Source organism: Podarcis gaigeae (genome assembly GCF_964106915.1).
Source record: "Podarcis gaigeae genome assembly, chromosome: 2".
Taxonomy (NCBI): domain Eukaryota; kingdom Metazoa; phylum Chordata; class Lepidosauria; order Squamata; family Lacertidae; genus Podarcis; species Podarcis gaigeae.
Window position 1 is genome coordinate 63,700,169 of NC_139679.1, and position 27,089 is coordinate 63,727,257.

General features: G+C 43.9%; 1 protein-coding gene and 2 long non-coding RNA genes across 9 annotated transcripts in view; 2 read left to right on the forward strand and 1 right to left on the reverse strand.

The window, feature by feature from the left end:
* The window catches only part of LOC310839787, a 37,808-nt gene extending 18,855 nt beyond the window's left edge, over positions 1 to 18,953 (forward strand). For 2 of the 3 annotated variants that reach the window (XR_014561652.1, XR_014561653.1), the window contains one exon: positions 18,649 to 18,953. This is a non-coding gene — a long non-coding RNA (uncharacterized lncRNA). Of the gene's footprint in view, positions 1 to 2,048; positions 2,102 to 18,648 lie in introns of those variants that run through there. The other variant, XR_014561654.1, reaches the window with a different exon arrangement.
* Positions 1 to 27,089, reverse strand: part of CAMK2A (calcium/calmodulin dependent protein kinase II alpha) — a gene marked incomplete at its 3' end in the record, with an annotated part of 112,016 nt that overhangs the window by 11,038 nt on the left and 73,889 nt on the right. For 2 of the 5 annotated variants that reach the window (XR_014561650.1, XM_083728696.1), the window contains exons 8-18: positions 26,442 to 26,525; positions 23,796 to 23,890; positions 22,055 to 22,177; positions 20,713 to 20,796; positions 18,264 to 18,306; positions 13,340 to 13,380; positions 9,095 to 9,127; positions 7,985 to 8,033; positions 3,975 to 4,050; positions 1,775 to 1,869; positions 505 to 733 (exon numbers count right to left, since the gene is read on the reverse strand). Coding sequence is in view for 3 of the 5 variants with exons in the window: in XM_083728696.1 (XP_083584822.1) it covers positions 505 to 733; positions 1,775 to 1,869; positions 3,975 to 4,050; positions 7,985 to 8,033; positions 9,095 to 9,127; positions 13,340 to 13,380; positions 18,264 to 18,306; positions 20,713 to 20,796; positions 22,055 to 22,177; positions 23,796 to 23,890; positions 26,442 to 26,525 (952 nt within the window). Of the gene's footprint in view, positions 1 to 500; positions 734 to 1,774; positions 1,870 to 3,974; positions 4,051 to 7,984; positions 8,034 to 9,094; positions 9,128 to 13,339; positions 13,381 to 18,263; positions 18,307 to 20,712; positions 20,797 to 22,054; positions 22,178 to 23,795; positions 23,891 to 26,441; positions 26,526 to 27,089 lie in introns of those variants that run through there. The other 3 variants (XR_014561651.1, XM_083728697.1, XM_083728698.1) reach the window with 2 other exon arrangements.
* LOC310839789 lies at positions 8,040 to 13,381 on the forward strand. Its single transcript, XR_014561655.1, has 2 exons — positions 8,040 to 8,171; positions 13,163 to 13,381. It is a non-coding gene; the product is annotated as an uncharacterized lncRNA (long non-coding RNA).

The following is a 27,089-nucleotide window of genomic DNA, read 5'->3' on the forward strand; positions in this document are numbered from 1 at the left end:
TTTGTTTTAAAATTGTGGTTTGGGGCTTTTCATTGTTTGAGGGGGAGGTACCTGTGTTGGTGGGAGGTGTTGCATTTCCCCCCATCTGTTTTATTTGTTGGGAGTGGTGGTGTAGGTGTTTGATTTTGAGAGACGGCGGGGGGGGGGTGAGGTCTGAGCACTGTCAGTTTTTCTTCTGGGAAATTTATTTTATTTTGTGGTGCCCACAACAGTTACCTAGATTTCCAAAAGCGCCCCCAGGCCCAACAAGGTGGGGGACCACTGACATAGATAAAAGTTCTTTCAGGAAGGTTTTGACCGAGCTACAAATATTGTTAAGCCATGCATAGATGTGTTACATTTGGCCTTCGCTGCTGTTCTTTCCTTCTACTGCCTTGCTTATACTCTCACCTTTAATTTACACTTATCTACCCCCATTTACACTGTGGAAACGGAATATTCAGTTTTCAGTGGTATGACAAAAGTGGCTTTGAGAGGGATCACCAAGGCTTGGGGATGACTTACTGTGGTAAGACAGAAGGTGCTCCAGATCTGTGGAAGTGAACAATTTGCCATTTGCCATCCCGGCGGTGCCAGATTCGGGTCTCCTCCGACTGTGCAGTGCGAGGGATCCCACTGGTGTCGACGTACTGCGTGATGCGGATGTAGGCAATGCAGGCAGATTCATCTCCCATTAAGTGAATGTGAGGGTTCAGGATGGTAGTGTGCACCGGCTTGCTGTTTCTAGACCACACTGGGGGTTGAGAGGAAAGCCAGTGAGAGCAATGCTGCCTGCGTCTCCCCATAACTAGGACTCTTTATAAAATCATTGTAGCAACAAGGAAAAAGAAGGAGTATGCAGAATATTTCTAGGCTTGTTTCAGTTTATGTCCCAATCATAGGGAGATTCTTCTCTTAAAAATTCATTAAATTGCATTCACTGACCAGTTCACATTCTAAAAACTAAAAACATTGTTTGGGATTTCAACATTGACAGCAAAAAGTACTGTAGCTTGCCAGGTGGAACAATCCCCCCTCCGCCCCTGTGTTGTTCTGGGGGGAGGTTCTCCTGACCCCCACCCCAGCCAGTGGGGATGGGGCACTGCGCAAGCAGAAGCCCTCAAACAGGGCTGGTGCTGACAGGGTTCATTAGGTGAATCCTGCTCATCCACTCTACATTCAACCATTTATGATTTGGTTTGAAGCTTTGGAAATGAGTGAGAGATTAAGAGCACAAGCCTTACCAAGTCTACTCAGAAGTAAACCTTCAAATGCATACCTATGAACTTACAAAGCTGACACATACTATTGGTCCATCCAGCCCAGCATGGTCTATTCAGACTGGGAATGACTTTCCAGGGCCTCAGACAGATGTCTTTCTTAGCCTTGATACAGATATGCTTTTTAACAGGAGGTGTCAGCAATTAAATCTGAGTTTGTGCTGTATCTCTGATATACTGTCCTGCCCTTAAATGCATGTGCTAGTTCAGCCAAGTTGTCCTTATCTTTTCAGAAAGCTCAAAAAGAGATAAGACAAATTTAAGGGATGTTAGGCCTATCTATTGCTGTAAACTAAAATGTTCAAAGGATGAAATTTCTACTTGGCGGGTAACAGGATAGAAGATTCCATCTATATGCCTTCAAATCTCTTAACATACTTTATTTTAAAACAAACTGGTTGTAGTTAAGAGGCTGGTCACTGGGCTAGAAGGCTGATGAAGTGACCCAATATTGCAAATATTTCCATTCTGATAAGAGAGTCAAAGGGCCTTTTGACAAGGCAGAGGGTGCTTACAGTTTTCAAAGTAGAATCTATGGAAATCCAGCCCTTCCACCAGGTTCCCTAGAGCTTCTGGTTCAAAAGCTGTCATCCCAGGGTCACACATTTTCCTGGAAGAGCCCATGAAAGGACCAGGGTCAGGGTGGAGAGAGAAAAGGAAGTGAAATAACCTCATTGTCTAGTCACATGTCTTCATTCCTATGGATTTAACACCAATGAAGTTAACCTGTCTATGCAATACAAATACATAATTTATTTCTCATAATCTATTTTAATTTCTTTCTCTTAGCTCTTAAGCATACCACTGTGCTCAGTGACATACTTCAATAGTTTCTCTGCTTCAGTGACATACTTCAATAGTTTCTCTGCTCCTTAAAGACATGTTTTTCTCAGTTTTGAAGAGTGAGGGGCTGCAATAATTTCCTAATGGATTGAAGAAATTGTCATTTTGGTGGCAGGTTAAAGGAAGCATCTGTAAAACCCTCCTGCAGGATGGACAAGCTCCATGTCTTGAGTGCCCTTTATTTGCCCCAGAGCTTTCCCTGCAAAAACTCACTCTTTAAAGCTCAATCGGAGCAAATGGCAATCCACGAAAAATCTGAATTGACATTTGCTCTGATTTTGATGTGTTGGCAGGTGGGCTTTTTCTAGGCCCAGGTAATTGTGAATAAACTCAGAGCAGTGCTGGCTCCCAATGTCTTTCCAAGAGCAATCTGCAGGGCTGGTGTTAATAGCCATGAATGGTTATGGTCTGTTTCATATTAGAGAACACTCCCTGCTCCTATATGAGACCACCCACCAATACATCAAAATCATCTGACAGGTCTTTGCTTTAACTTTCATCTTTGTCAGAGGCTAGAGGGAAAACAACAGTAAGTAGCGCCTTCATTATGGAACACTGTTTTCCTGAAGACTTGCCATATCAGCTCATTTTTTATTTTTAGAAAGTTAGTTAAAAGACAAAAAATCCTTTTGTTCCAGTGGGCTTTTGGGAGGGAAGGTGGGAGGGTCACTTTGTTGACTGTATGAGCTGGCAGAGATTTTTATGTTTCATAAATCTACTAGGGAAGGTTCTCCGTCGACTCTTCCTTGCCGCTGATTCGTTCTTGATTTGTTGTCTATATCTGTAATCTAATCCGATATTGCTTCATATTGTTTGTATTAATTGTTGTTTTATGCCACGCTGCCAACTGCGTGGGGGACTTTATGGAGCCATCCTTGGGCAGATTCAAAACAAATCAATAAAATATATCCAGCCTTATTGAAGTTAGCAGAACATGCATCAGTTCCAGTGTGCTGGCATCCTGCCTTAGTAAACAGATGGGCTTCAACTGAGGTTTCAAATTTTATATTATATATATATATATATGTGTGTGTGTGTGTGTGTGTGTGTGTGTGTGTGAAAAGCACTCATTTAACCCATTACCCACAATGGAAATACTATTATAAATTACGGGGGTTAACTTTGGGTTCCTTATTATCTTGTTAAGCTTTAATGAGTTAGCGCTAACTATTTTGAAGTTATGCTGAGATGAGCGTAAAGTAAGATTCATTTAGGAACATGGGAAGCTGCCTTATACTGAGTCAGCCTATTGGTTTCTCTCTCAGCTCTACCTGGGAAGGCCAGCGATTGAGCATGGAACTTTCTGCATGAAATGCAGAAGCTCCAGCACTGAGCTGTGCTCCTTCCTGTAATATTACCGTGCTAACCTGGTTGATTCATAAAGATAGAAAGAGGTTTTGTTTGCGTGTTTGTTTTCAAACAGGCCCTTCTTGTAGACAGGAGAAAAACAAACTCAGCAGCCTCTACTCTTCATCAATAAACCCATGCTTCTTTGTTGTCTTAACCAGGAATTCAGGGCCTTTGCTTGCTCACTCAGCAGTAATAGCTGCGATTTATCCTTGGCCAGACTGCAAAATGAATCCATCCATTTTAATTTTGATAGGAGATAATAATGACAGAGTGGCTCGGTAGGAACAGAAGAAACGGAAAACACAAGTTCTTGAAGTTCATTTCTAGCTGTGCTTTGAAAACCCATAAAAGAAAACCACTAATTTGCTTGCCTTCAGAGCAACCTGACATTTCAAAACTGTTTTTTCACAGTTAAGGCCATTTGAAGGATTTCCTGCTAACTCTCTTCCTCCATACTGGGCCAGCTCAGGAATATACTTCGCTCTCTTGTTAAAGTTCAAAACACCCACTGGGCACACTCACGTGTAGGACTCAAAGTCCCCATTGCTTATTGCTTCAATCAGCTGCTCCGTCACCTTAATGATTTCCTGTTTTCGTACTGTTGGTTTAAAGGGGGGGGGGAAGAAGGGAGAGAAAATATTGAATGTAAATAAGACAGTGAGAAAGGGCATTGTTAGAGCTGTGTGGATGTCACAGTGCTGTGAACCGCAGAAAGTGGTAGTGCACGTAGAACTCGACTTTCTAAAAATGCCTGCTTTCATTTTAAAAAGCACCTCAAGTTTCTAGTCCTTACTGCTGTGAAGATGTATTTGAAAATCTTTGGGGCAATGCCTTTGAAAATCTCAGCAGGCGGCCAAGAAGATCAGAGGTTGAGGACAGGGCTTCTTTGCTTCTGCCCTTCTCAGAACTACCAAAACTAGAAAACTGAATTGCTTGCATACAGAATTTTATTTTTATTTTTTATTTTATTTTTACATACAGACAGCCCCGAATAGTCTGGCAGGAGTGGGGAATTTAAAGAAAGGCTTACTAGATGGAGAGATTATAAAAACGGCTGGGAAAAGATACTCCTCCAGAATGAGGAAGATTTAGAAATCTTTGGTTCTGTTTCTACCTTTCAGTAGAAGGGCTGAGGGAAAGGCCAGCTCAGTATTTAGTGATTGCCTAGAGCGGGGGTGAGGTCCATGCAGCCCTCCTGATGTCGCTGGACCACAACGCCTGTCCATTTAGCCATGCAGGCTGGAGGTGGCAGATTAGTTCCCAGCCTCGGAAGAATCAACTACAGGGCAAGGCTTACCATAAACACCTCAGCTGTGGTGGTGCTTGGCAGGTGACACACAAGCAGCCTTCAGAGGCATTTACAGACATGGCTGGTGCTTTCCTGCCAGCCTGCACAGCTCTTTCAACACAGTGGCTGAGGCACAGACAAGCAATTACACCAGGCTTAGGGAGGCAAGCTTTTGTTGCTCAGATACATTACACCCCAGCAGGGAGAGGAACTGGCAGAGGAAACAAATGGAGCAGCAAAGAGACCCTGGCAGCGGGGGAAGGATAGTAAGAGGGGGTAGAATGAGAACAAAAGGCATCAGTGCAGACTAAGGACTGAGAAGAGGCGGAGGAGAGCGTTGTTGCAAAACGGCACCTTTTTTGGCGGAAGAGCAGCTTGTTTTCACTTTTGGCCATGAGTGAGTGCCAAACAAACCTTGGCAGGGCAGGCTGCTTTCCTGGCACTCTGAGCAGCACTGTTAGAATAGCCATGGTGGTATCTCCTATTGCATGTGCAACTTTTTGCACAGTGGACAGTCTTAGACTATGGCCAGGGGGTGTGACAATCACATGTGCAAACACAGCTCGCCAGTTTGTGGTAGCTTCCCACACCAGTAGCAGCATCTTCACTGGAGAGATGGCTCTGGACACACCAGTCAGGAGACCCACACAGGTGCCAAGTGGGACCTGTTGTATTCAGAGGCCTGAGACTCTTAGTGGCCTAAAGCACAGCGAGGTTGTCCCCTTCTACTGGCCTGCTGTGTTTCAAGTTGCAGTTGCACACTGTACATACCAGAAAGGGGGCCGGGATGCCTTCACCTGATGTGTGTTACCTGTTTGGCTTCCCTGCCAAACTTCTATGTGTTAAGTTGTCATCTGAGCATGTGCAATGGTGGTCCCAAATGTACACACCTCAACTTACCGGTGATTGTGGCTTATGTTTTCAAATCAGATGGAAGCTGTTGTGAGGGAAAACACGCCAAACAGCAGGATTTCTTTAGAAACTACTGGTTGTTGTTGTTTTGTTATTATTATTAGTAGTATTAGGGTTAATTGCAGGATTAGTATTAATTGATATCAAGCATAAAATGAGTAAATGAATGACATGTTACAAGGTGCTCCCTTCTTCGGGCTTGTGTTTAAAAGCTCAAGATATGTGAGGAGGCATTTTTTTTTCCTTCTTTAAGTTTGCAAAGGTTCAGAACATTGGTAAATATGTAATTTTGATCTCTGCATAGGGAAGCTGTTGTGGGGATGGCAGCTTGATGAGCTGAGAAATGCCAGATAGGGAAAGAATTAAGCACACAGTATCCCAAGCCACTGGCTTCTCTGCCCAAAGCTTTCCTCACACAAAAAAAGCCTTCCTCACAAACCTTTTCTTTTAAAAAATGGTGCTGGGACTCGTTACAGGTACTTGCATCTCACGTGCTGTTAGCCCCTACACCCTTGTGAACAAATGACTTGTCATGGGAGGCTGTGTGCCCCGATTATATGGGATTATTATTCCTGAAAGGCAGGCTTGAAGTAGTGGCTGTGAGGTTTACCTGGATCCCTGGGTCAGAATCTGTGTGGGTTGCTTGCAACAACAAAATATGAACAGCCTCTTTGTGCCTCCCCCCCCTCCCCCAAGGAATGAGAAAATGTGCCAAGTCAAGTTCCTCAGGTTTCTTTCACTGCCCTTCAAAAGATAGATGCTTTAAAGTTTGGAACAACAAACTTCTTTAAAAAACAAACACAGAGACCTCACCATTACCCTCCTTTTCACTTTAAAGAAGCCTTGAAGACAATAAATTTTAGGATGATTCTTTTCTATCCTCCTTCCTTACCTCTGCTTTTTGGTGGATCTGCAAGAGGGCTGAAATCTCTTAGAAATCCAGCAACACATTCAGGGAACTGGATCTTCCAAAAGACTGTGCCAAAGCATTCCAATGTGCTTATTAATAAGGCTAAAATATGGGTGTCCTGTGGGTAGATCTAATTCCCTATACTAAAGAGACAAAGTGGTTAATGATAAAATGCGCAGGGAAGCCTTTCCTCATCAGCAGTGTTTCTATCATTTCATATTAATTTGCCACACACACACACTCCTGCCTTTCCTGCGGGAGTTATTCCCAGAGAGAGAAATTTTCAATTAACTTTAATGTCAGGCCAAAGTCCATCTCCACAGCAGATGAGTTCCTTTCATTTGGGGAGACTTTACAAATTAACACTGATTTCCCAAGCTATTATGGGAACGCTGTGGCCTTGTCAGGCAGTAAGAAAGAAGCCTCACTAAGATTCTTCCCAAAGACTGGTTTAAAATGATGACAGTGAAACTACTTCCATAGAGACTCGGTGGAGAAGAGGAATGAAAAAGTCAGTGTTTGCCAAGTTGTTAGAAAAATCACAACACACTGCAAACTGAACCGAGGGAGAGCAAGGGATTTAAGTATCTAGGGCAGCCTTTTGCAAACTTGAGTCTCCAGATATTGCTGAACTTCAACTCTCATTAGCCCCTGCATGCATAGCAAATGGCCAAAGGCGAGGCTGGGATTGAAAGGTGCATGACTGTTGAGTCCTTCACATGCTGCCCTGCTAGCCCTATGCCACTTCGCGATGCTGGAATCTGATCTGAATGATTCACCTGGGAAATCATTCAGATCTGATCCCAGCCTTGTCGTGTGGTGCAGGGCTGGCAGGAGGTGTGAAGAGCCACAATGCCCCAGAAAAATGTGCCCAGGGTCATCACCCTGGCAGCACCCCCCCCTCCAACGCTATGTCCCTGAGTAGGTGTGGTGCAGTGGTATGTACAAATGAGGTCTAATTGCCTTGCTAATTCACAAACGGTAGTCACAACAGCGGTATTATTCTGTAGGAGAATTTTGCGCATTGCACATAAATTGATACAGGACTACTTATAATGAAATTTGAGTCTTTTAGACGCATCACAGTAAGTTTCTGCACAAAGTTGATTTTTCTTTTACTTCACAAAATAAGTTTTAGATTGCAAATTCACAACAGAATAGTTTTGTGACAGCTGAACAGTTTTACTGACCAATCCTGGTCAGTGGGCTATAGAGTAAGGATGAAGTTTTCATTCCTTGAAAAATGGATGAAAAATAAAACCCTAAACTTCAAATTTCATTTTAGTATTTGAACAGCTCTACCTATATAGGCTGACAGCGAGAATTGCCTAGGGGTCCATAGTCTCACAACTCATGCTTACTGGAAGTCATTGACTAAAATGGGTTTCCTTTTACCTCTTCCGCCAGAGTCTTATACTATACCTTTGGTGTCTTCATCCTCAATGGTGGTGTTTGTGCTCTCTGAAGATTCCTGGAGAAAGAACGGAGAGGACAGAAGCAAAATAAGATGCACCCAAATGGCTTCCCCCCCCAGAAAAATCCTGACCGGTAACCCATCACCTAGGTTCTACCTCAACAGGACCAAACACTGCAAAGGGATGAAAACCAGGTAAGCATCAGATAAAAGCACTTGTCAGTAACCACAGATTTTGCTTTGTGACTGTAATACTTGTCTTGACTTTGAAACCACAACTGAGCCGGAGGTCCGATTGTGAAGCATCTTGCAGGAGTGAATTCACTAGTATTCCACTGCACTACTATCAGGAGTGAGAGGCTTGACATCTCCTACAGCTACAGCTAGCAGGGGGCAAGAAGGGCTGTGTAGGAGTGAAAGACACCATGTTGACTACAGTTGGGAGAGGAATGTACAAATTAACAAAGAGAGGGAGCTAGGATGAGAGAGTGAGGGAGATTGTGCAGGAGTGAAAGAGACCACATTGACCGCATAGTAAAGAAAGAAATGTACACTCAAACAGAGAGGGCTGCCAAGAACCACATGGACCGCCAAAGGCTGACACACACCTCTTTCCATAAACAGCCAACTGGTACACAGATTAACACAGAGAAAGGGAACCATTTGCTTCTCATCAAGACAACTCTGGTAGCTGGACTGCAACCACCAGTTCATCCCACCAGAGACATATTGCAAACAATATTAAACAGCAGATTGACCAAGGCCATGCCAGCCATTTGGTCTCCTGTGACCGAACAGTTCCAGCAAAGCCATATAAGGTGGCCTCTCCTTCATGGCTGCTTGGACTGGTGCAGCTTGCAGATCTGCTAGAGGAGAAGTTCCATGGAGAACCTTTCGCTAGAAAATGGGATTAGGTTCTCAGTGCTCTTGGGCTTCAACTATCCTTCTGCTCCAGCCATTCCTGTTTAGAAGGCTCCCCATAGGGGAGGATGCTGATCTGAAGGAATAACTTTCAGCCCTGCTCTCCACACCTCAGAGTGATTCCCCAAAACAGGGAGGGCTGGAACATGTTGAGAGGCCCAACATTATCAGCATTGAGGAAGACAAAGGACACTCACCATTAACTGAACGCTGGAACTGGACTTTCTTTTCTGGAAAAACAAGGAGAAGAGATAGGACAAGAAGAGACACAGAGTGAGAAAGAAGGAAGAGAGCAGAACATGGGACGCAGTGGGTCCTAGGACACCTTTTTGCGATCCTACTAGAAAGGTGAAGAGTTTGTGAATAAATCTGATGCTTAATGCCAAAGAGAAGTCAAAACTCTCACAATGCAAACCATGCCAATCTAACTTACCAGCACAATTAACAAATCCATCAGCCTTGTCCACTATTCTATGTTTGGACCCACAGATGTCTGCATCCCTATGAACCTTAATATCCTGACCCAGGGCAGGGCTCCACCTTAACATCTCTCCGCCATTTTCTAATCCAATCCAACAAAAGCTTTCCAAACTGAAGAGGAATCATGTTTTGAGATCCGTGAATACTAGTCATCAAGCTAAAACTGCCATACCAACTTAACTTGTGGACACAACAATATCTGAATACAGCCCTCCGTAAATGAAATGCTATACTTTTCCAACCCTCCTTGCCACTGTGACTTTGCATCATTCTACTTGTGGCAGCAAGAAGCTGGAGACATTAAAGACTGGAATTGTTCACTTTGAATCCTAAAAGAATAAAGCCAGAAGAAATCCAAATGATCCTCCACTGCACCAAATGAGGATGGGCATTTTACACCTATAGCATCTCTGAAAGCCTTCATAGACATTTACACTAGTGCTAAACAATCTTGTTATTCACTAATCTAAATCTGCATTCTCACTGTGATCGAAATTTGTTGCTTCTCATCCTGTCTTCAGTGATCACTCTTCTAAGGTCACGTCTGCACCATCATTTTGGCATGATAATTCAGGTACCAGTAAAGCACTTAAAAGTCTTCACTATCCACACTAAGATGCAAGCATCTTGCCATTTGCAATGGTTATGAGATAATATCAGTGTTTGTTTGGAGCAGCCCAGTTATAATGCTATAGATTGCACCAAATCAGAGTGGAGGTTGTTTAGGTGGGATGGGAATGCCGATATCAGAGCTAGGAGAGGCTTGCTAGGGCATGAAAAATACAAATGAAGTAGATGATGGTCAAACTTTGAGCCAAGTGACGCCCTTTTTCTAGACTTGTTCAAGTGCAGCAACAAGTATCTGGGTGAGAAGAAACAGCAGTGTGCAGGAATGTGCTATCACATAGCTTTCACCAGGGATTTCTTTTTAAAGTGTGATAAAACCTTGAGAGAATGACTGAAACCACAGGCAAACTGCAATGTTTACATGGACTACGACTGCAGTTTTTAGGAGTGGAAAGTCTGATTCATATAATCCCAGCATTGTACCAAAGGTGGTAAATCAACACAATGCCAAATGGTGGAAGTGAGTTTATTTGCATTGCAGACATGACCTAAGAAGCTCCTTCTATGCCTCAAAGAAGTACTGAACAGCTCACAGCAGAAATCCTGCAAATAATTCAAGATTTAAGACTTTTGTCTTTTGATTCTTGATGAGCTTCTCTCAACACAGTGCTTTAATGTACATCAAAAGAGAGGCACATCATGTCAGATTCCTAATTATCACTCAAAAGAGTCTTGAATAAGTTCTCTATTTCCTACCCCACAAATCCATTCTTGGCTTCTCCTTGCCTTCTCCACACTACTTCTTTCTGTCCTGTAGATGAAACTTGGAAAATGGATCTAGATGAAATCCAGAAAATGCAGCATCTAAACAGGCTTACCATAGGCATAGTGTAGAAGCCTCCATCCTAACCTTCTTCACTATTATTTATTTTAAAAGGTATCAAAACTGCATATATCTGGTGAGATGAAATGTGTTCTATGAGCTACAGTAGAAAGAGCCCATGGGCACTTGGCGATTCTGACTGCTTTATTTCATCATATGATATCCTCAGCTAGCCCTCTATAGCTTCTTCTCCAAAGCCAACAAAAAGACAGAGAACAGAGTCTACTACAACTCTTTGATTTGGTACTTAAGCTATATAAGATGGAGGTAGCTAGGCTCAGATGCATGGTGGCTCCACTGAGAACATACCAAGAACCAAGAACTGTCTAGGAAACCTTACTGGACGGTAACTGTAGAAGCAATTGACGCAACATGACGCAACACAAAAGTGGTGACCTTATTAAAGTAGGACGTACATACAATAAAAGGATGCAACACAGGGCAGTGACTTTATTAAGGAAGTGACATGGGGCAGTGATTGCATTAATTAACAATGTAACAGGATGTGACACAGGGCAGTGAACTTGTTGAGTATCCACTGGTTACATGAGGGGCAAAGCCTCTTCTCTCAATAAACTATTGGTGAAAGGGGTCCGTCGTCCTTTCTACTCTCCATGGATAGCATGTTTGCATAAGTGGCACATAAATATCTATTTTTTCACTAAAAGGTGTAGCCAAAGTAGGGGGTAATATCCTTTCTGCAATGGGGGGGTGTGTTGCCATTACCATGTTACTTCAAACACAGTAGGTACGTTCTTTCTGTTAGCATGAACTGGTTAAACCAGAGAGTTTCATCAGAAAGGCAAGCTAACCATGAGATCGTGAACTAAACCCCACAATTTGTGGTGCCAACAGCCATCTCCTTCTACAGAGGGGGATATCAAAACCAAACAAGGTGAGGGGGAAGGAGAATCTGCAGCCAAGCCAATTTGACAATTAAGCCAAGTGGGATTCCACTGCTGGAATTGAGATCTGTCCATCTGGGGTATTTCTGCAAGGAAATGAGGGTGAGATGACAGTGCCAGGAGTGGCTGTTAGCATAGGAAATAGGTAGATGGGCAAGCATAAGTGTATCTCTTGGCCAAGGAACACTGTTGTCAGAACTTTCTTCATTCTTTGAAGAAACCTTTGCCACATCCTCAGATAGCCACCAAGTCTCAATTTGGCACCGTGGAAAGAGATGCCAGGCACCTGTCCAGAATACTCCAGTTTGGTTTCCAGAAAAGAAAATCATTATAATATCAGCACAAAGCCATTCTTTCAAACGCTAGTATTCAAACTTCACAAATATTTCAGAGCTGGAATGGGTGATGTCACTGGAATGAGCAAACCTGTTCATCCATTAATCTGCATCTCTGCCAAATCCATGAACCAGGTTTCAAGGCATGACATGAGTGCTGCAAACCCAAAGGGACCAATGTAGAATCAAAAACCTGGAGGAGGCAAGTGTGTGGTGTGTGTGTGTGTGTGTGTTTGTTGGGGAGGATTTCTTGTGTCCCTAGTTCTGTTTTCAGAAACATCTATATTTTCTCATTCCTCCCATGTTTTCAGTTGATCAGAAGATAGTTCATCAGGCCACCGTGGGAGACTCAGACTCAAATAAAACAGCAATGACCTATCTGAAAAGAAAAGGTGGCAGCTGGGCCCCTCGCCACTGCTCAGAGGCTCAGTCTAAACTGATGTCCACAGGAGCCAATCAAAGAAAGAGTCATCCTTACTCCCACTCCCAATCCCATCTCCCTCTCTTCCATATTAAGTGTCTTTCAGTTTGTCTTACCTGTCACAGCCCCCTTTACAGTATTAAGAAATGCCCTAGAGCCAATTCAAATTGTTGGGCAGTGGCATGCGGTAAAGCTCTCTTGGCAGATCCATAACACCTCCAAATTCACTCAGGTGTTGATTTGTTTGGAAGTGCTTCCTTGTCAGGATATTCCTTCACACAGAAAGATAACAAGCCAGGAAGAAGGCCTGCCTGATTTCTGAGGCCACTGTGGGATAATTCACTCCCACACAAGGACCAGAGGAGCATCAACCTCCAGATTTCTGAATCAGTTGGACTTGTGAGTTGCTGTCTTCTTGTGGGGCTGTTTCACCATGGCCTCCAAACATTTGGATTGGCTCTATTTCCCCGAAATGACAGTAGCATAGTAACAGTAAAATGGTAGGAGAAAGGCACAAGCTTTTTTCTCCTCTTTATGAAAAGAAAGCAGGAATGGGAAGAGATTATGAGCATATGAGTTAGCCAAGCAAATTGAACATGAGTCAAGGCATCCATTACTCTAAGCAGCAAACTTTGCTTAGGTAAAGGTATTTGTTTTTCCTTTTTTGCTTTCAGAGTGTGGAAATGTATTTCATGATGAGAAGAGGATGATGCAAGAGATCCACTAATGCAAGGCCTTAACGCAAAGGGCCTGGGCCACGCAGGGACCCATGACCACACAGTCCACCAGCCCAAACATTCCTGCCTTCTTGAGTACAGGCAAGCTGGTGGCTTTATGAGCCCAGGACTTACCTTGACGCCATCATTCTTCTTGTTGCCACCACTTTTCCCTCCTGTGGAGAAAAAGTACCACGTCAAGAAGAACAGGCACGGTATCAGGGTCAGCACACTGAGAACCAGCAACATGGGGGGAGTTGTGTGAGAGCAGCAGAACGCAGGAACCGAAGATCACAGATTCAGTGCCACCGCCTCCTCTGCTGGTAGCGAACTTGCTTTGCAATGATCCAGAGTTCTGGAGGAAGTCTCTTTCAGAAAACTATGAAGCTCACCAGCTGGATTACTGGGATCCTTCCCCGTGAAAAGCCACAGCCACTTGTACTCTCGGACTCCCAAATCTTTGAAGGAACCGGCAGAATGGCCAGCAACGGAGAGAGAAGGGAGCTGACAGAGCATTCTCTGACACTTGTTTCCTTCCTGAGAGGGCTCAAGGATCCTTCAACATGGCTTACAGGGATTCAGTCCTGCCCTGTGCCATCACCCTCACCTCCTGGGCTTGCCTGCCCTGTTTCGCGGTCTCAGATATGAACGCTAATGGCTCAACTACGATAAGATCAGCGTGCAATTGCCTGCCTGCCTGCCTTTCTCACACTCTGCCTCTTTCGCTAATTTTAGACCCCCATGCTGGTGGGGTCATGTGCTACAATTATGACATCCTGACAGCTGCAGCCCACATTTTGACAATGATGAAAAGCAGACATCTTCCCCCATGCCTCCCTCCCCCATGACTATCCCAGAGCCAGCCTCGTCTCCTGGGACTGCAGCCCACTCATAATCCCTCCCTCTTCCCTCTGTTGCCTTCAAATAGATTCTGAATGCATAAAACACACAGATATGAAGCATGGCATAAGCACGCTTGGCCTGACTGCAGCTTCTGAGCAAAAGATGACCCGGATAACCCTACCATCAGTAGCAATCACTACTCTGGTTTTGGGCGGGGGGAACACACATCTGAACATGGAAGACTGAAAACTAAATAAAGGATCAAGATTTGAATTCCCTGATTTGAATTTCAGTGGTGAACCCTTATCACTTTTAGAGCAGTCTCAGCTGATTAACTCTCCTCCACCTCCACATTTTTTCATTTTTTAAATGCAAACTTCCTAAGAGTGTCATGGTAGACAATCAACCCTAATTTCCTAGATTTTTCTTCAGTGATTTAATTATGTCCCCATTTGACCTTGTTTACTCCATTCAATAAGCAACCAGCCTGCATTAGCTAAGCATCTTATGTTATCTTTCCCTACAGTTTAGCATATATTTATTTAAATTCTACCCAGCCCTTTCCCCTTTGTCCAAGTGCTCATTGTGGCTAGGTGTTCTAGCTTTTAATATGCAGCCCCGTGTACAGTTTGTCACATGTGTATTTTGCACAGGTGCACTTCACTACATGTGCATGCTGTAGGAAGTCACAACCAATTGTGATTTCACACTGCATGTACCCCATGTTGGAAAACCAAATTGATTATTATCAGCTGTGATTGTGTACATACAGATGGCACATTATTTCCTACATGAAGCAGGAATGAGGAACCTTTTTCAGCTGGAGGGCCACATTTCCCTTTTTAACAAGTTTCTGGGGCCACATGCCACACTACTTCTAATAATTTGGCCACATATTAAATGTAATCACAAACAATTATCCCCTTGCATTTTCCAAGGAGCTAGTTTTTGCCATGTTTCAATAAAAATCTCAGCAGATGGAAGTCATCCTTGGAAGGTCCTCATAAAGTGCTTCTTGGAAAAGCCTCTTCAAATTCTGCCTACCTTAAATTAAAATTTAAAAAACAGCTCAGAAGGGGCTTTTCCTGAACACTGGCCTTTTGAGGACACTTGTAAACAATTCCTGTGTGCTGGAAAGGAACCTTCAACTATCTGGTTCCTGTGTTCCAAAGAGGCAATCACAATTTTGTAATCCTTCTCCCCTAATATCCCCCCTCTCCTCATACGGTATATTTTGGGTGGAGCTGCACGTCCACACAATAGCTCCCTCTCCAGAGTACAAGATTAAATCTTGCCCCCGCCTTTTTTTGGGTCATCCATAATTTAAAGCAAATGTAAAATCCTGCCAAATCAAGGTGATGCTGCAAATCTTCTGTTGTGTGAAGGGAAGAGGATTGGCAGCTGCACTGATCCACTGATGGCAGCCTTTCCAGCAATGTGTCACAAAGCATTTTAGGAATGATTAGTTGTGCTTTGTCACTTCTTTGTGATCTTTGGGTAAACGATTAATAACTATTTATGAATGTGACGTGAGAAAAGCCACAAGCCAGTGTCTGAGTTAAGGACTGACATCAGCTTTCTGCCATAGACAACTAGGCCACAATCCAGCACAGAGTCGGGAACACTTAAGCCTCTTGGAAGAAGTAAGTTGTGCAGTACTGCACAACCATATGTGTCTCAATAGGACTTACTCCCCACCTCCCCAGATATCTGTGTATAGGATTGCAGCTTAAGTGCACCTAACTGCGATCAATTGTGGTCCTGGTTGTGCATAATTACCTCCAAACTGTGAGCTTTTCACTTTGAGTAGTTATCACAGCGAGGAACCAGGAGAGGGAAGGAAAGAGGGGAAGCTGTGTGTGTGTGTGTGTGTGTGTGTGTGTGTGTGTTTGTGTGTGTGTGTAAAAAGCTGAACTGTAGAGTGGGGGGTCCAATGCATAAGAAGTAGTTTTCTTTCTCTTTCAAAATTACGAAGTGCTCACTTTTAAGTAGTAAACACACCTCAATACCTCCCACCCGTGGACTGGAAGAATGCATGAATCTTATTAAGCCATATAGTAAATCCTTGTCAGCTCTGTAGCATCTCTAACATGCATTCTTTCCACATTCAAACTGTGCTGCCTGGAGACCTTTGGAAATAGGTCTGGGGTGGGAAGCCTGTGATTTTCCAGATCTTGTTGGACCCCAGGTTTCATCAGCTGCAGCCAACATGGCCAATGGTCGGAGGTCCAGCAACATCTGAGGGCCACAAGTTCCTGAAATAAGTAATATGTGAGCTATGTCTGGACACCAAACGTTTGAGTCATACTCCAAGAATAGGTCTAAAAGACATCGAGTGCTTTCTTTCCAGGCTGCCACGACAAGGAAAGCCTTGCTGAGCTAGATGTCCAGTGAAATGAAAGGAGGCTGTGCGCAGAAACATATCTTGGACGAAGTTCCTGACATAGCAGACAGCGACAATGCATGTCGTGAATATTTAGGGAATTTTAAAATGATTGTTTATACATCAGTACTCCCCGCCACTAGCAAACTAAATTATTTTACCAAGGCACTTGATCTATGCTGCAAATCTATGCATGCTTTCTTCTAAGTGAGTAAGCACCATTAAACACCATTTACTTCTGAGAAGCAATGCACAGGAACACACAGATAGTTATTCTGTGCCACTTTCCCAAGCATAAGCGATAACAGGGCTGGAGCCCAAACTTAGAGGCAGGCTGCTGGTGCATTTATCAATTCCATTTGTCAAGCTTCTTTTCCTAAACTGTAACACCAAGAGGATGGTGAAATCTGGGGAATGTTATAGAATAGGAACATGGTGCAAACAGACCTACCCAAACATCCAAAAGGTTTTGGTGTATTGGGGGGGGGGGGACCTTAAGTTGTGCTGGTTTATACCAGGGATGAGAAACCCTGCCTACTACCCCCAGGGTCTCGTGGTGGTGTGGGTAAGTGGTCAGGTGCTGCATGCCAGTTGGCATGGCTGGCACAAGCAGTGAGGGCACATGCAGGTTGGCTGCCTGTGATTTACCTAGTAATAACCCCCCTGAGTATTAGCAGTGTGTCAGTATGGAAAATGAGAGTACAGTATCAGTTCAACCACATCCAGACTTTACAATGCCCTATTCCCCTGACTGCACCGCAACCAGGAAGACCCAAACATCATATTAAAATGCAAGCTATCTCCAAAGCGGGGACGCAGGTGGCGCTGTGGGTTAAAGCCGCAGTGCCTAGGACTTGCCGATCGAAAGGTCGGCGGTTCGAATCCCTGCGGCGGGGTGCGCTCCCGCTGCTCGGTCCCAGCGCCTGCCAACCTAGCAGTTCGAAAGCACCTCCGGATGCAAGTAGATAAATAGGGACCGCTTACCAGCGGGAAGGTAAACGGCGTTTCCGTGTGCAGCTCTGGCTCGCCAGAGCAGCGATGTCACGCTGGCCACGTGACCCGGAAGTGTCTCCGGACAGCGCTGGCCCCTGGCCTCTTGAGTGAGATGGGCGCACAACCCCAGAGTCTGTCAAGACTGGCCCGTACGGGCAGGGGTACCTTTACCTTTACCTATCTCCAAAGCATGTGGTCTTCATTAGTAAATCAAAAGTCAACATCCCTGGATTTTTAAGCATAAGTCAAAACATCCTTATAGGATTCCACTGCAGTCCCAGTATCTTGCTTTCCAAATTGTATCTGCTTGTACAGTGCTGAAAGTAGCAACCTGCAGGGAAGCTGCAGAAATGCTAGAATTTCAAGACAACCAATAGGCAGCCTTGTCTACTGAGTAAAATCCAGCAAATGGATTTATGCATAGAGCAAGTCTGGGACATACAAATTGACCTTCATTAATGCCAAACCAACAAGGGTCAGAATGTAAATTTTCTTTCTTTCCTGCATTAATGTTTAGCCGCAGGTAGAAATGGCAGAAGAATTTCAAAATGGTATCATAGCAGGGGTGGGGAACCTCTGACGATGCAGTTGCTGTTGGACCACATGGCCATGCTGTTTGGGGGCTGATGGAAACTGGAGTCCTGTCCTTCAGGATCGGAGGTTCCCCACCCCTGCATTAGAGCCATGCATGAAGATGCCCTGTGCCCAGTCTTTTCCAACGAGAGCCAGGGTTTAGGGAGCCTGTCACACTGGCCGGTCATATTAAGCACATATGACTAGCATCCAACATATGAAGAGGCAGCAAGTCAATACTGTCCTGGAGAGAGTTGGGTTACCTACCAGAAAAATTCCGGGTTGCTAGCATTGTAGTGAGGATTGCACCCTGAAATACACAAAAGACAAAAAGAAAACAGGGAAGCAAGAAACATCACTGGGTTCAGAATCAGACCCATCCCTTCCCCCAACCCTAGTCTCCTTCCTCTTAAAGGCATCTAGTGGAAAATGGAGCTGTCTGGGGCTCCAAGAGGGATGGCTCTTTGGCGTGGTTCCAGGGGTATGATGAATATAGTTCGGAGGTGGTATTAATAGATATAGCTAACTGTTTGCAGAAAACAAGTCACTGGATAGTGGCTCAGGGATTTTTAACTACTCTGCAAGTTTCTCAATGATGGCAACAGGGGTTTATTATTACCACCTTATAGAGACTCAGTATCCTTTCTTGCAGTGTTAATGGGATTTCATCCTCTGATGAACAAGCAACCTCCAAGCTCTGATGAGACCAGGACAACTGACAAGTTTCTAGCAGTCACTGATGAGGAATTCCCATTGCGTCTCGAGGGGAACTCCCCATATCTCATCTCCCCATAGAAGCTGCAGTAGCAGCTAGACTCTACTAGACACATCAGCGATAGAAGCCCCCTGCCCTGCCCGAGAATAACCTGCTTTCCTATTGTTCAGAGCTGTGCCCAAGCCCCAGAATGCTACATGGTACTCCCAAACTTGATATATTGTGAAATTAAAAAATACTGGACATTTTTTTTAAAAAGCAATTCAATTTTAGCACCTGATAATAAAATCTACCACAGCTAACACTATTTCTACTACTATTACTACACATATCTGTTCTCACATAGCATATTGTCCCATTGATGTCAAAGAGCGGATCGGTCTCCTCACATCCATTTTATAGATGGGAAGACTATGGTACAGTACTGAAGTAACATCTTCAGAGCCATTCTCTGCAAGTTAATAAAAGAACTGGTTATAGATCCCTATTCTCCGTTGCCAAGCATTTAACACCGACTGTCTCTCAGTTACGACTGCCTGTTTTCTTACTGGAAAAGAAAACACCTCACAAAAGGAAGGGGCAGTACTGTGCACAAAACTGTTTCTACTTTGTCAAAGAAAAACAGGATGTAGACCTGTTCATATTGCCGCTGGATAAAGATGCTGAGCTGTACCCGGACATTCTCTGTCCGCTAGCACAAGAGCTCTTGTTGTACTAAGGTGCAGGTGAGTTTTAATCTTGCGCAACAGTTAAATCCTGTGCAACAGCTGAGCTAGTCAGCTTGTTGTGAAGCGGATTGTTCAACCTGTGCAACAAAGTTACAAGCAACCTGCTAATGCCTTCTCTTCCACAACAACATTCTGCAGTTGGAAAACATTTCACCAGTGGAACAAGTGTACCACTAGGGGACTAGAAAGCGCCACGTCAGATACACCCTGCATGATGGAACTTAGCATTTACTCCCACTGGTTGCACAGGACTCAAAACTTCCATCCAAATATAACTTTCCAAGAGGGGAAGTGAAAAAGGTCAACTGGGCTATGCCTCTTTGATGCTCTTGGTCTCTCTCCTCATTTTTGTGGGTAGGTGCGGACACACAGAGCATTTCTCAATTTCCCAATCAATTTCATGAGCTAGTAAGAGGACATGTATAATAGGATTACATTAACATAATTGAAGCAGTAACAGATTACTGGAGGAAAAGTAAACACAAATCATTATCTGTTTCCTTGCTCAGTAATCTTATTAGCCTCCAGCCCTGAGGCTGGAAACTTGCACAGCATTCAAAGGAAGAATAACAGCATGTGGAGATATCCAACAAGGCCTCGGAGGAAGGTGCTGATGATAGCACTGGTGGCAATAAACTTCTTAGCCGATACTGAACTTTCCCCCGGGCATAGGGCTAGTGGACAGTGATTTGAAAATGTTAAATTTGGACCCTGATCCCAATTTCATTGTCTTGAAGGACGTTCCATGGAAATCAATGGAAGTGCCCTTAAGGAATTCAGATTCAGTGATTCCTAGGAAGCAACTTCAGTTTGTCCTAGAATCCTTTAAAAAGGGGGTTTAGTCTAATCAGTGTTCACTTTTTAGGAATTATTTTAGTGGACTTTATCAAAAAGCAGAGTCCTTGACATGCCAAGAAATGGTGACACTGCAGGCACTGCCGGCTCGAGTCAGCCTGAAATGGGTTGTCTCTTCTGCAGACACTAGCATCTAGTTATACAACAACAATCAAAGGGGGCAGTGGGGAGCCACTTTGTCATTCAGTGCAAACAACCCAAAGACTTAATTAAGATACCTAGGAAGGCCTTTCCTTTCTCAGCACAAAGGTGGCCATTCTGAAAGCCAATTTCTTGGAAGCCTCACAGCTTTCTTGGAAAGTCAATTCTTTGGAAACCTTTATGAACACGGGAAGGCAGATGAAATGGAAAACAGTCTGGTGATGTACACCCATTTCCTAGAAGACCACCTACAAGTCAGAGAAGAGGCGTGGATTACCTTTAGCTTCCTTCTGGCATTGAACTTCTTCAAGCAGTCCACAGTCTCCTGCCTGTGCATGCAAGATGCCACGGTGGAACGGTGCTGTAAGGCAAAAAGAAAGTTGCTCAGAAATGGAAGGGAATAGAAAATAGAGAGGTCTCCCCCTCCACACACCCTGCCCTTTTTTTTTTTTAAAGCAACCTGGCTTCTTTTACATGTGGTATTCCTTGGTTTGCATGAACCCATGTGTCCTAATCAGAACTTGTTCCCTGCCCACTGTAACCAGGTAAGATCAGTAAAATCTTTTGGGGAGCCTATATTTGGAGACTCCAGCCTTTGTGCAGTGGGTTAGCCTAGATAACTCTCAGCTTCTTACACCTTTGTGCAGGATGGTTATTTAATAGCTACACATACAAGTCTGATCTCTGTGTCTCTTGAATGTGCACTCATATATTAGGCATATGCTTGAATTCTCCAAGCAGTAGCAAATAAAACTTTAATGGTTTGTGCAAACTAGTTTTCCTGCTTATTCATTTGTTCCTTATTTTGCTACACCAGAGATTCTAGAGATGGTTCATTAGGTTGATGGTGGCTTAGGTAACCCTCCCCAGTTTGATTCTGTTATGCACTGATGGCTCAGACTATTGTCCTTTTCGAGCACAAGGGACATTCACAGCAAAGACCTGAATATAAATGTTCCAGCCCCTTGGGAAGGAAACCCATAGTTTAGCAATCTATGTAGTTGTGGCAGCAACACTTGATAGACAGAAGTACACAAGTAAAAAATGTTCCAGGAAACTGAGGATATTGCTCTAATGATAAGCAGTGGGGTTTGGGGAAATCATCCTATATAGGCTCCCTGATTCTGAGTGGATGAGAGCTAGAGTTATTATTTTTTTATTAAAAATAAACTTGTCAAAGTCCTCTGTAACAGTTTTATTCCAAGAGCACAGCTGAGTTACAATACGGGCTGTGGAAATAGTAAAAGTGCATCTCAAACTGTTATTTCTATAGATCAGAATGACTAGGTCTGGTGGAAAACAGGAAAAGTGATTTTAAAAATTAAGTGCTTTGCGCTCCTCTGAAGCTGTTTTTTTTTCCTGGGAGCCCGTCTTGATTGCTATAAGTGGACTGCATGAACACAGACACTTAATAAGTGCTATCAGCAAATGGTTCAGTGCTTTTTTGGAGCCACATAACCAGTTTGCCCATAATAAGCATATACCTATGGCATGTACCTCATGTGATACAATGCTTATTAATCAGCATGCAAACAAATGATTACTCTGCTGTGTGTGTGGTACATAACTGAACTGCTTTTCATCCAGAAAATCCTCAGGATCTGGGCAGTTGCACTTACTGATATCCATGGGTGCTTCAGAGCTTCAGCCGCTGTGATACGTTTGGATGGGTTGATTGTCAACATTTTATTGATGAGATCTTTTGCTTCAGGAGTGACAGTATCCCACTCGGGAGAAGGAAACTGTAAGAGCAAAGGGACAGCACTACTCATAACATTGTGATCAGGAGCTCCCTCTCCTTTTTTGCATCATGCAGTTTGGCCTATTTGCACACTCTCTTTTTCACACCATACAATAATGCGGATTTGAGATAGGGAAGGGATAAAAGTATCCATTTGTGTAGGAAATGGTCTCTGACATGCACAGGATACTGTAAGAGTTTGTTAATATTTTTACCACTGATTTCCACCCAGCAGCTTTTCTTAAAAAAAACCACAAAAAAACAGTTTCACATGGCCAACCTTAAGGCTGGGTGCATTTCTTGCTAATCACAGTCAATGCAAGGCAGTAAACATAGCACAGAATGACCACTGGGTGGGGGCCAGGTGCAGAAAATGCTCTGCCAAACCCCGTTCTCTGCTGAACTGCCATCCAGCTGCAGGTTTGCCAGCTTGTTAACACACACAGCAAAAAATAAAAGCATCCACGGAGCAGCCCTGCTGCAGGGCCCATTTGGCCTTGGTGTGCACTGAGGGGAAGCCATAAGGCCTTGCCCTTGAACTGTCACAGAGTGGGGTGGAAGAGGCTGGCAGCTAGACACTATCAGTACTTTGACCAGTATCTTTTTGGTGTGGATTTTCACAACTGAACTTTGTAAACTTTTATTTTCTACGTTCACCCACTTGGTGGGTAAAGCTGGAGGAGAGCCAGATGCGTGGCTGCAATTTGCATGTTCATTCTAGGTTGCCCCATTTGTCATCTGGCCCAGATCCACTTTCTTTGTTCCCTTAATGGCCCATCACCCAGGCGATTGCCTCACCTGGAAGCTAGCCTGACTATTCCAAGAATTAGAAGGAGGGGGGCAGGTATTAGAAAGGGATTGGCATACAGCCTACTCCCCCTACAAAACTCACAGCACTATCAAAAGCCCTGCATGCCTTGGGATCAGGTACCTGAAGAAAACCTGTTCCTACATAAGCTTGCCTGCACATTGAGGTCAGCAAGGGTGTTCCTGAAGTGAGGGAAGTTGCAACCAAAGAAAGGGATATTTTAATTGTCACTTAGTTATGGAAATCCTTTCCCCAGAGACTCTCACCTGGCTATCTTTTCAACAACAGGAAAACACCTTTTTATTCTCCCAAGCTTTTTAAGCTTTGAGTTTTAACCATTTAAACCTCTGCTTTTATTTATTGGGGGGGGGGCTGTGCTTTAATTGGCCTTTTCTGATTTATTTATTTCTTTTACTGTTGTAAACCAATTGCTTAAAGGGTCATATACAAACCCATGAAATAAATAGATACAAATTATTTCCTTTAAAAAAAGAAAAAGAAATATCCCCACTTAGCTCACTATTCCCCCCCCCCCTCACAACAAACTTGTGAGGTAGGTTAGGCCAAGAGACTGAGACTGGCCCAAGTTCACTCAGGGAGCATCACAGGTGAGTAGGGATTTGAGTCCAGGTCTCAGAGTCCAACCTACTAACTACTTCACCGCACCGGTTCTCAAATAAGCTTTCAGACCTGGTGCTCTGTCTCTCTGTGTGTACAAAACAAAGCGGGAGTTGAGAGCTCTTCAAAGAAATGATGGCATGTGAGAAAGGAAGAGAAAGCAATGAAGGGATTTGGGGGTGGGATCACTTACATCATAGGCTCCAGCTTTGATCTGCTGGTATAGTCGATGTTGATCCTCATCCCAGAAAGGAGGATAGCCAACCAGCAGAATATACAGAATAACTCCTGTGTGAGACAGGGACAGGCGTTGTTATGTAAGCTCCAGCCGCACACAGGTGGGAAAAGGGGTTAGTTCAGTGACTCAGAAGCCTGGAGCAGCAGGCCTACACTGTCTGTGAGACTCAAAACTGAAGAGGATGTGAAAAGGCTCCTTCTTGTCTGAATTGTCAATGATAAGTAGGAGCATTTTTATAGTTCAGGCTGAGTAGTCAGTTAGCGTCAGAACCTGCCTGACAGGGGGCACTAACAAATGACCAGCTCACTGAGCAACTGGCCATTTAATTAGCATTCACTCATTAACTTGTGGGTAGGTTAGAGTCAAAGCAAGTGTTAACACACATTTTTCAGTGTGTTTCCCCCGTCACTTTCCTTACTGCAAAAAATCCTATGCTTTGAGGAAGCCATTTCTTGTCCAGTTGTTATCTGAGGGAAGCACCCTCTGTCCCAAACAAAGAAATCACTTGCCACTTAATTGTCAGATACCCTGAATCCAGTTAGTAAAAAGTATCTTGTCAAGTGTCCAGAACAGCATCCATCCTAGCTAAGTAACAACATCCAGGAACCGCAACACTGCAGTCTGCTCTGTGGGCTTGTTTAAGCCCAGTCTTTCCTCCATGTCAGTTCATACAGCTGAACATGGATGGGACAAGGAAGAAATCCTATTTCTCATCTACCATTTCTACCTGTTCTCTTACACACTATCAGGTCCCTATGTCTGATCTCAGACACCCAATACACTGTCTGAGGTTTATTATTTTGAAGAAATTTCTTTATCAACAACACACATCACAATGCCCCCTCTCTTTCTGTACTGCATATATGCTGCCCAGGAAATTTTCTTCCACTCTAATAGTTTTTTTGTATGTGGGAATTGAACTTTGAACATCTGGGAATGCCTTGGCAAACTTTTGCAAGGATTGGCACCGTTATGCATGCTAGCAGCAGTAATGCAACATTCAGACACATCAGACCCTGCTCAAAGATTCTTTTGGAATGAAAATGTAACATCAGGTGTATGCTCCTCATCTGTTTCCTACAACATTCTGTAACCCAACACAGGAAAAACTGTTCCTTCCATGTGTGTGCTGTGAAAATGAGGCTGAAGGTAAAACGTTTAATTAAGTGAGTCACTGATGCATCAACATGCCAAATAGGCAACATACACATACAATCTGGCCTCATGAGAAGGCTTGTCCTTTTTTGAGAGCACTATCTGATTTATTTATTTTTAAATCACTGAACTTGCATGATGAGCAACATATGACTGTTGAGAAGCGGACTTTCTCATAGAGACTGCCTGAGACTCCCCTTAAGACTCTTATTCTTCAGAAGTGGCCCTGCTGAGGGGATGACTGCATGTTAAGTCAATGCACCAGGACACAGTTTCAGTTCCTACCATTCAGAAGATCTTTGTGGTTCATTATTCACATCAAATATTTTTTAAAAAAACACATGCCATAGGAAGCCAGGTGTTTTGCCAGAAAGGAACACATTCCATCTGAAATAGCACCCATTCATTAAGTTTAATTCAGGCCACCTGCGTTCGCTTTCTGCTCTACTGTAACTACTTGTTTGGGTTACACAAGTGAATTAGGCTTACTATGTTTCCTTTTCTCATTGCACAATATGGATAAGAGCTCTTCCCTGAGTCTCAAAAGAATGAGGAGGATAAATAGATTAATGAATGAGAGACTCCTTGATGCTATGGTGAGGGGGGAATATAATGGACTCTTCAAGTTAACAAACATCCAGAAACACAATTTTTAATCTCCAAATTGCTCTTGTGGAAGTTACTCTCTGGTGAATGCTAATCCCATAAATCCATAAACTTTGTAGCATAATGCTTCCTGGCTGCTAAAAGCTCATTCAGCTAGCTAGCCATTCCTCCCACAGGTCATAGGAGTAGGGTTTTGGTGTAAGATTTTCAGCCCATCGCTTACAAAACATTTCTATGGTTTCCTCTAGCACACGTGATTGTGGAGTCACAGATTCATACATGAGTTTGTCATATTGACCAGAACAACTTTGCTATTTTTATTAAGAGCTTTAAGAACAACAACCCATCAGAGGGAGCGCTGAAGTGGGGAGGGAGCCATGCCAGTGCTTTTACAACTGCATTCAAATACAGAGCATAAAATATTTCCCTTCAAAAAGCTTCCCTTATTTTATCATCACAACAATCCTGTGAGCTAGGCTGTGTGGAGAGACTGTGACTGCTCTAAGCTCACACAGCACTCTAGCCATTGCACCACACTGGCTCACATGGGGGTAAAGAATTCTGGCTTTCCATTTGATCCACGGCAGAGGATGACAATGAATGCTCACATCCTCTTGCATGATGTGCTACTAGAATTCTGTTTCCTGTAGAGTTTATCAGTCCACTGACACTAGTTCACACAGCAGCACTGACCATATTTCAGAGGTAACCAAGCCCTGTGAACAAGCTAGGGACTGCACCCAGTATGAAAGATGGGGAGAGAATCACAGTGGCCTCCATCTCATTCCTTAAAGTTTTATCTTGCCTGTTTAGCCACTATCGAAACATAACCTCACTTACCACATGCCCACAAGTCCACAGCTTTGCCATAGGGGTCCTTTCGGAGCACCTCGGGCGAAAGGTAGCCTGGAGTACCTGCAAAACCTAGTAAGGCAAAAAGTTACAATATGCAGCTAGTTACACATCTTGGGGTCCAGCAGAGTCTTCAGCAAAAAGCACAAGGCAGCTATCAGTCGAATGGGAAAGGAGAATTGCTCTCTAATATTCCCACCGAACCTAGTGTTTGTTCTGCACTAGATACATGCTATCCTGGAGCAGCTTTGCTGAAAATCACTCCTAACACCTCTGATTCAAGTCTTCCTGTGCTTGTAGAGCTAGTGCCACAACCTCACTGCCCATCCACAAGAGAAAAGTGTAGGTAGTCTTGTGGTAACCTGATATTGGTTTCCGGGCCCAATTCAAAGTGCTGGTTTATAAAGCCTTAAACAGCTCAGGACCGCAATGCCTCAAGGACCACCTCTTTCCATATGAACCTACCTGGACCCTGAGATCATCTTCTGAGGCCCTTCTTTGTGTGCCTCCTCCTTGAGGTGTCAGGAGGGTGGCAACATGAGAATGGGCCTTCTCTGCAGTGGCTCCCCTTCTGTGGAATGCTCTTCCCAGGGAGGTTTGGCTGGCGCCTTCATTATACACCTTTAGGCGCCAGGC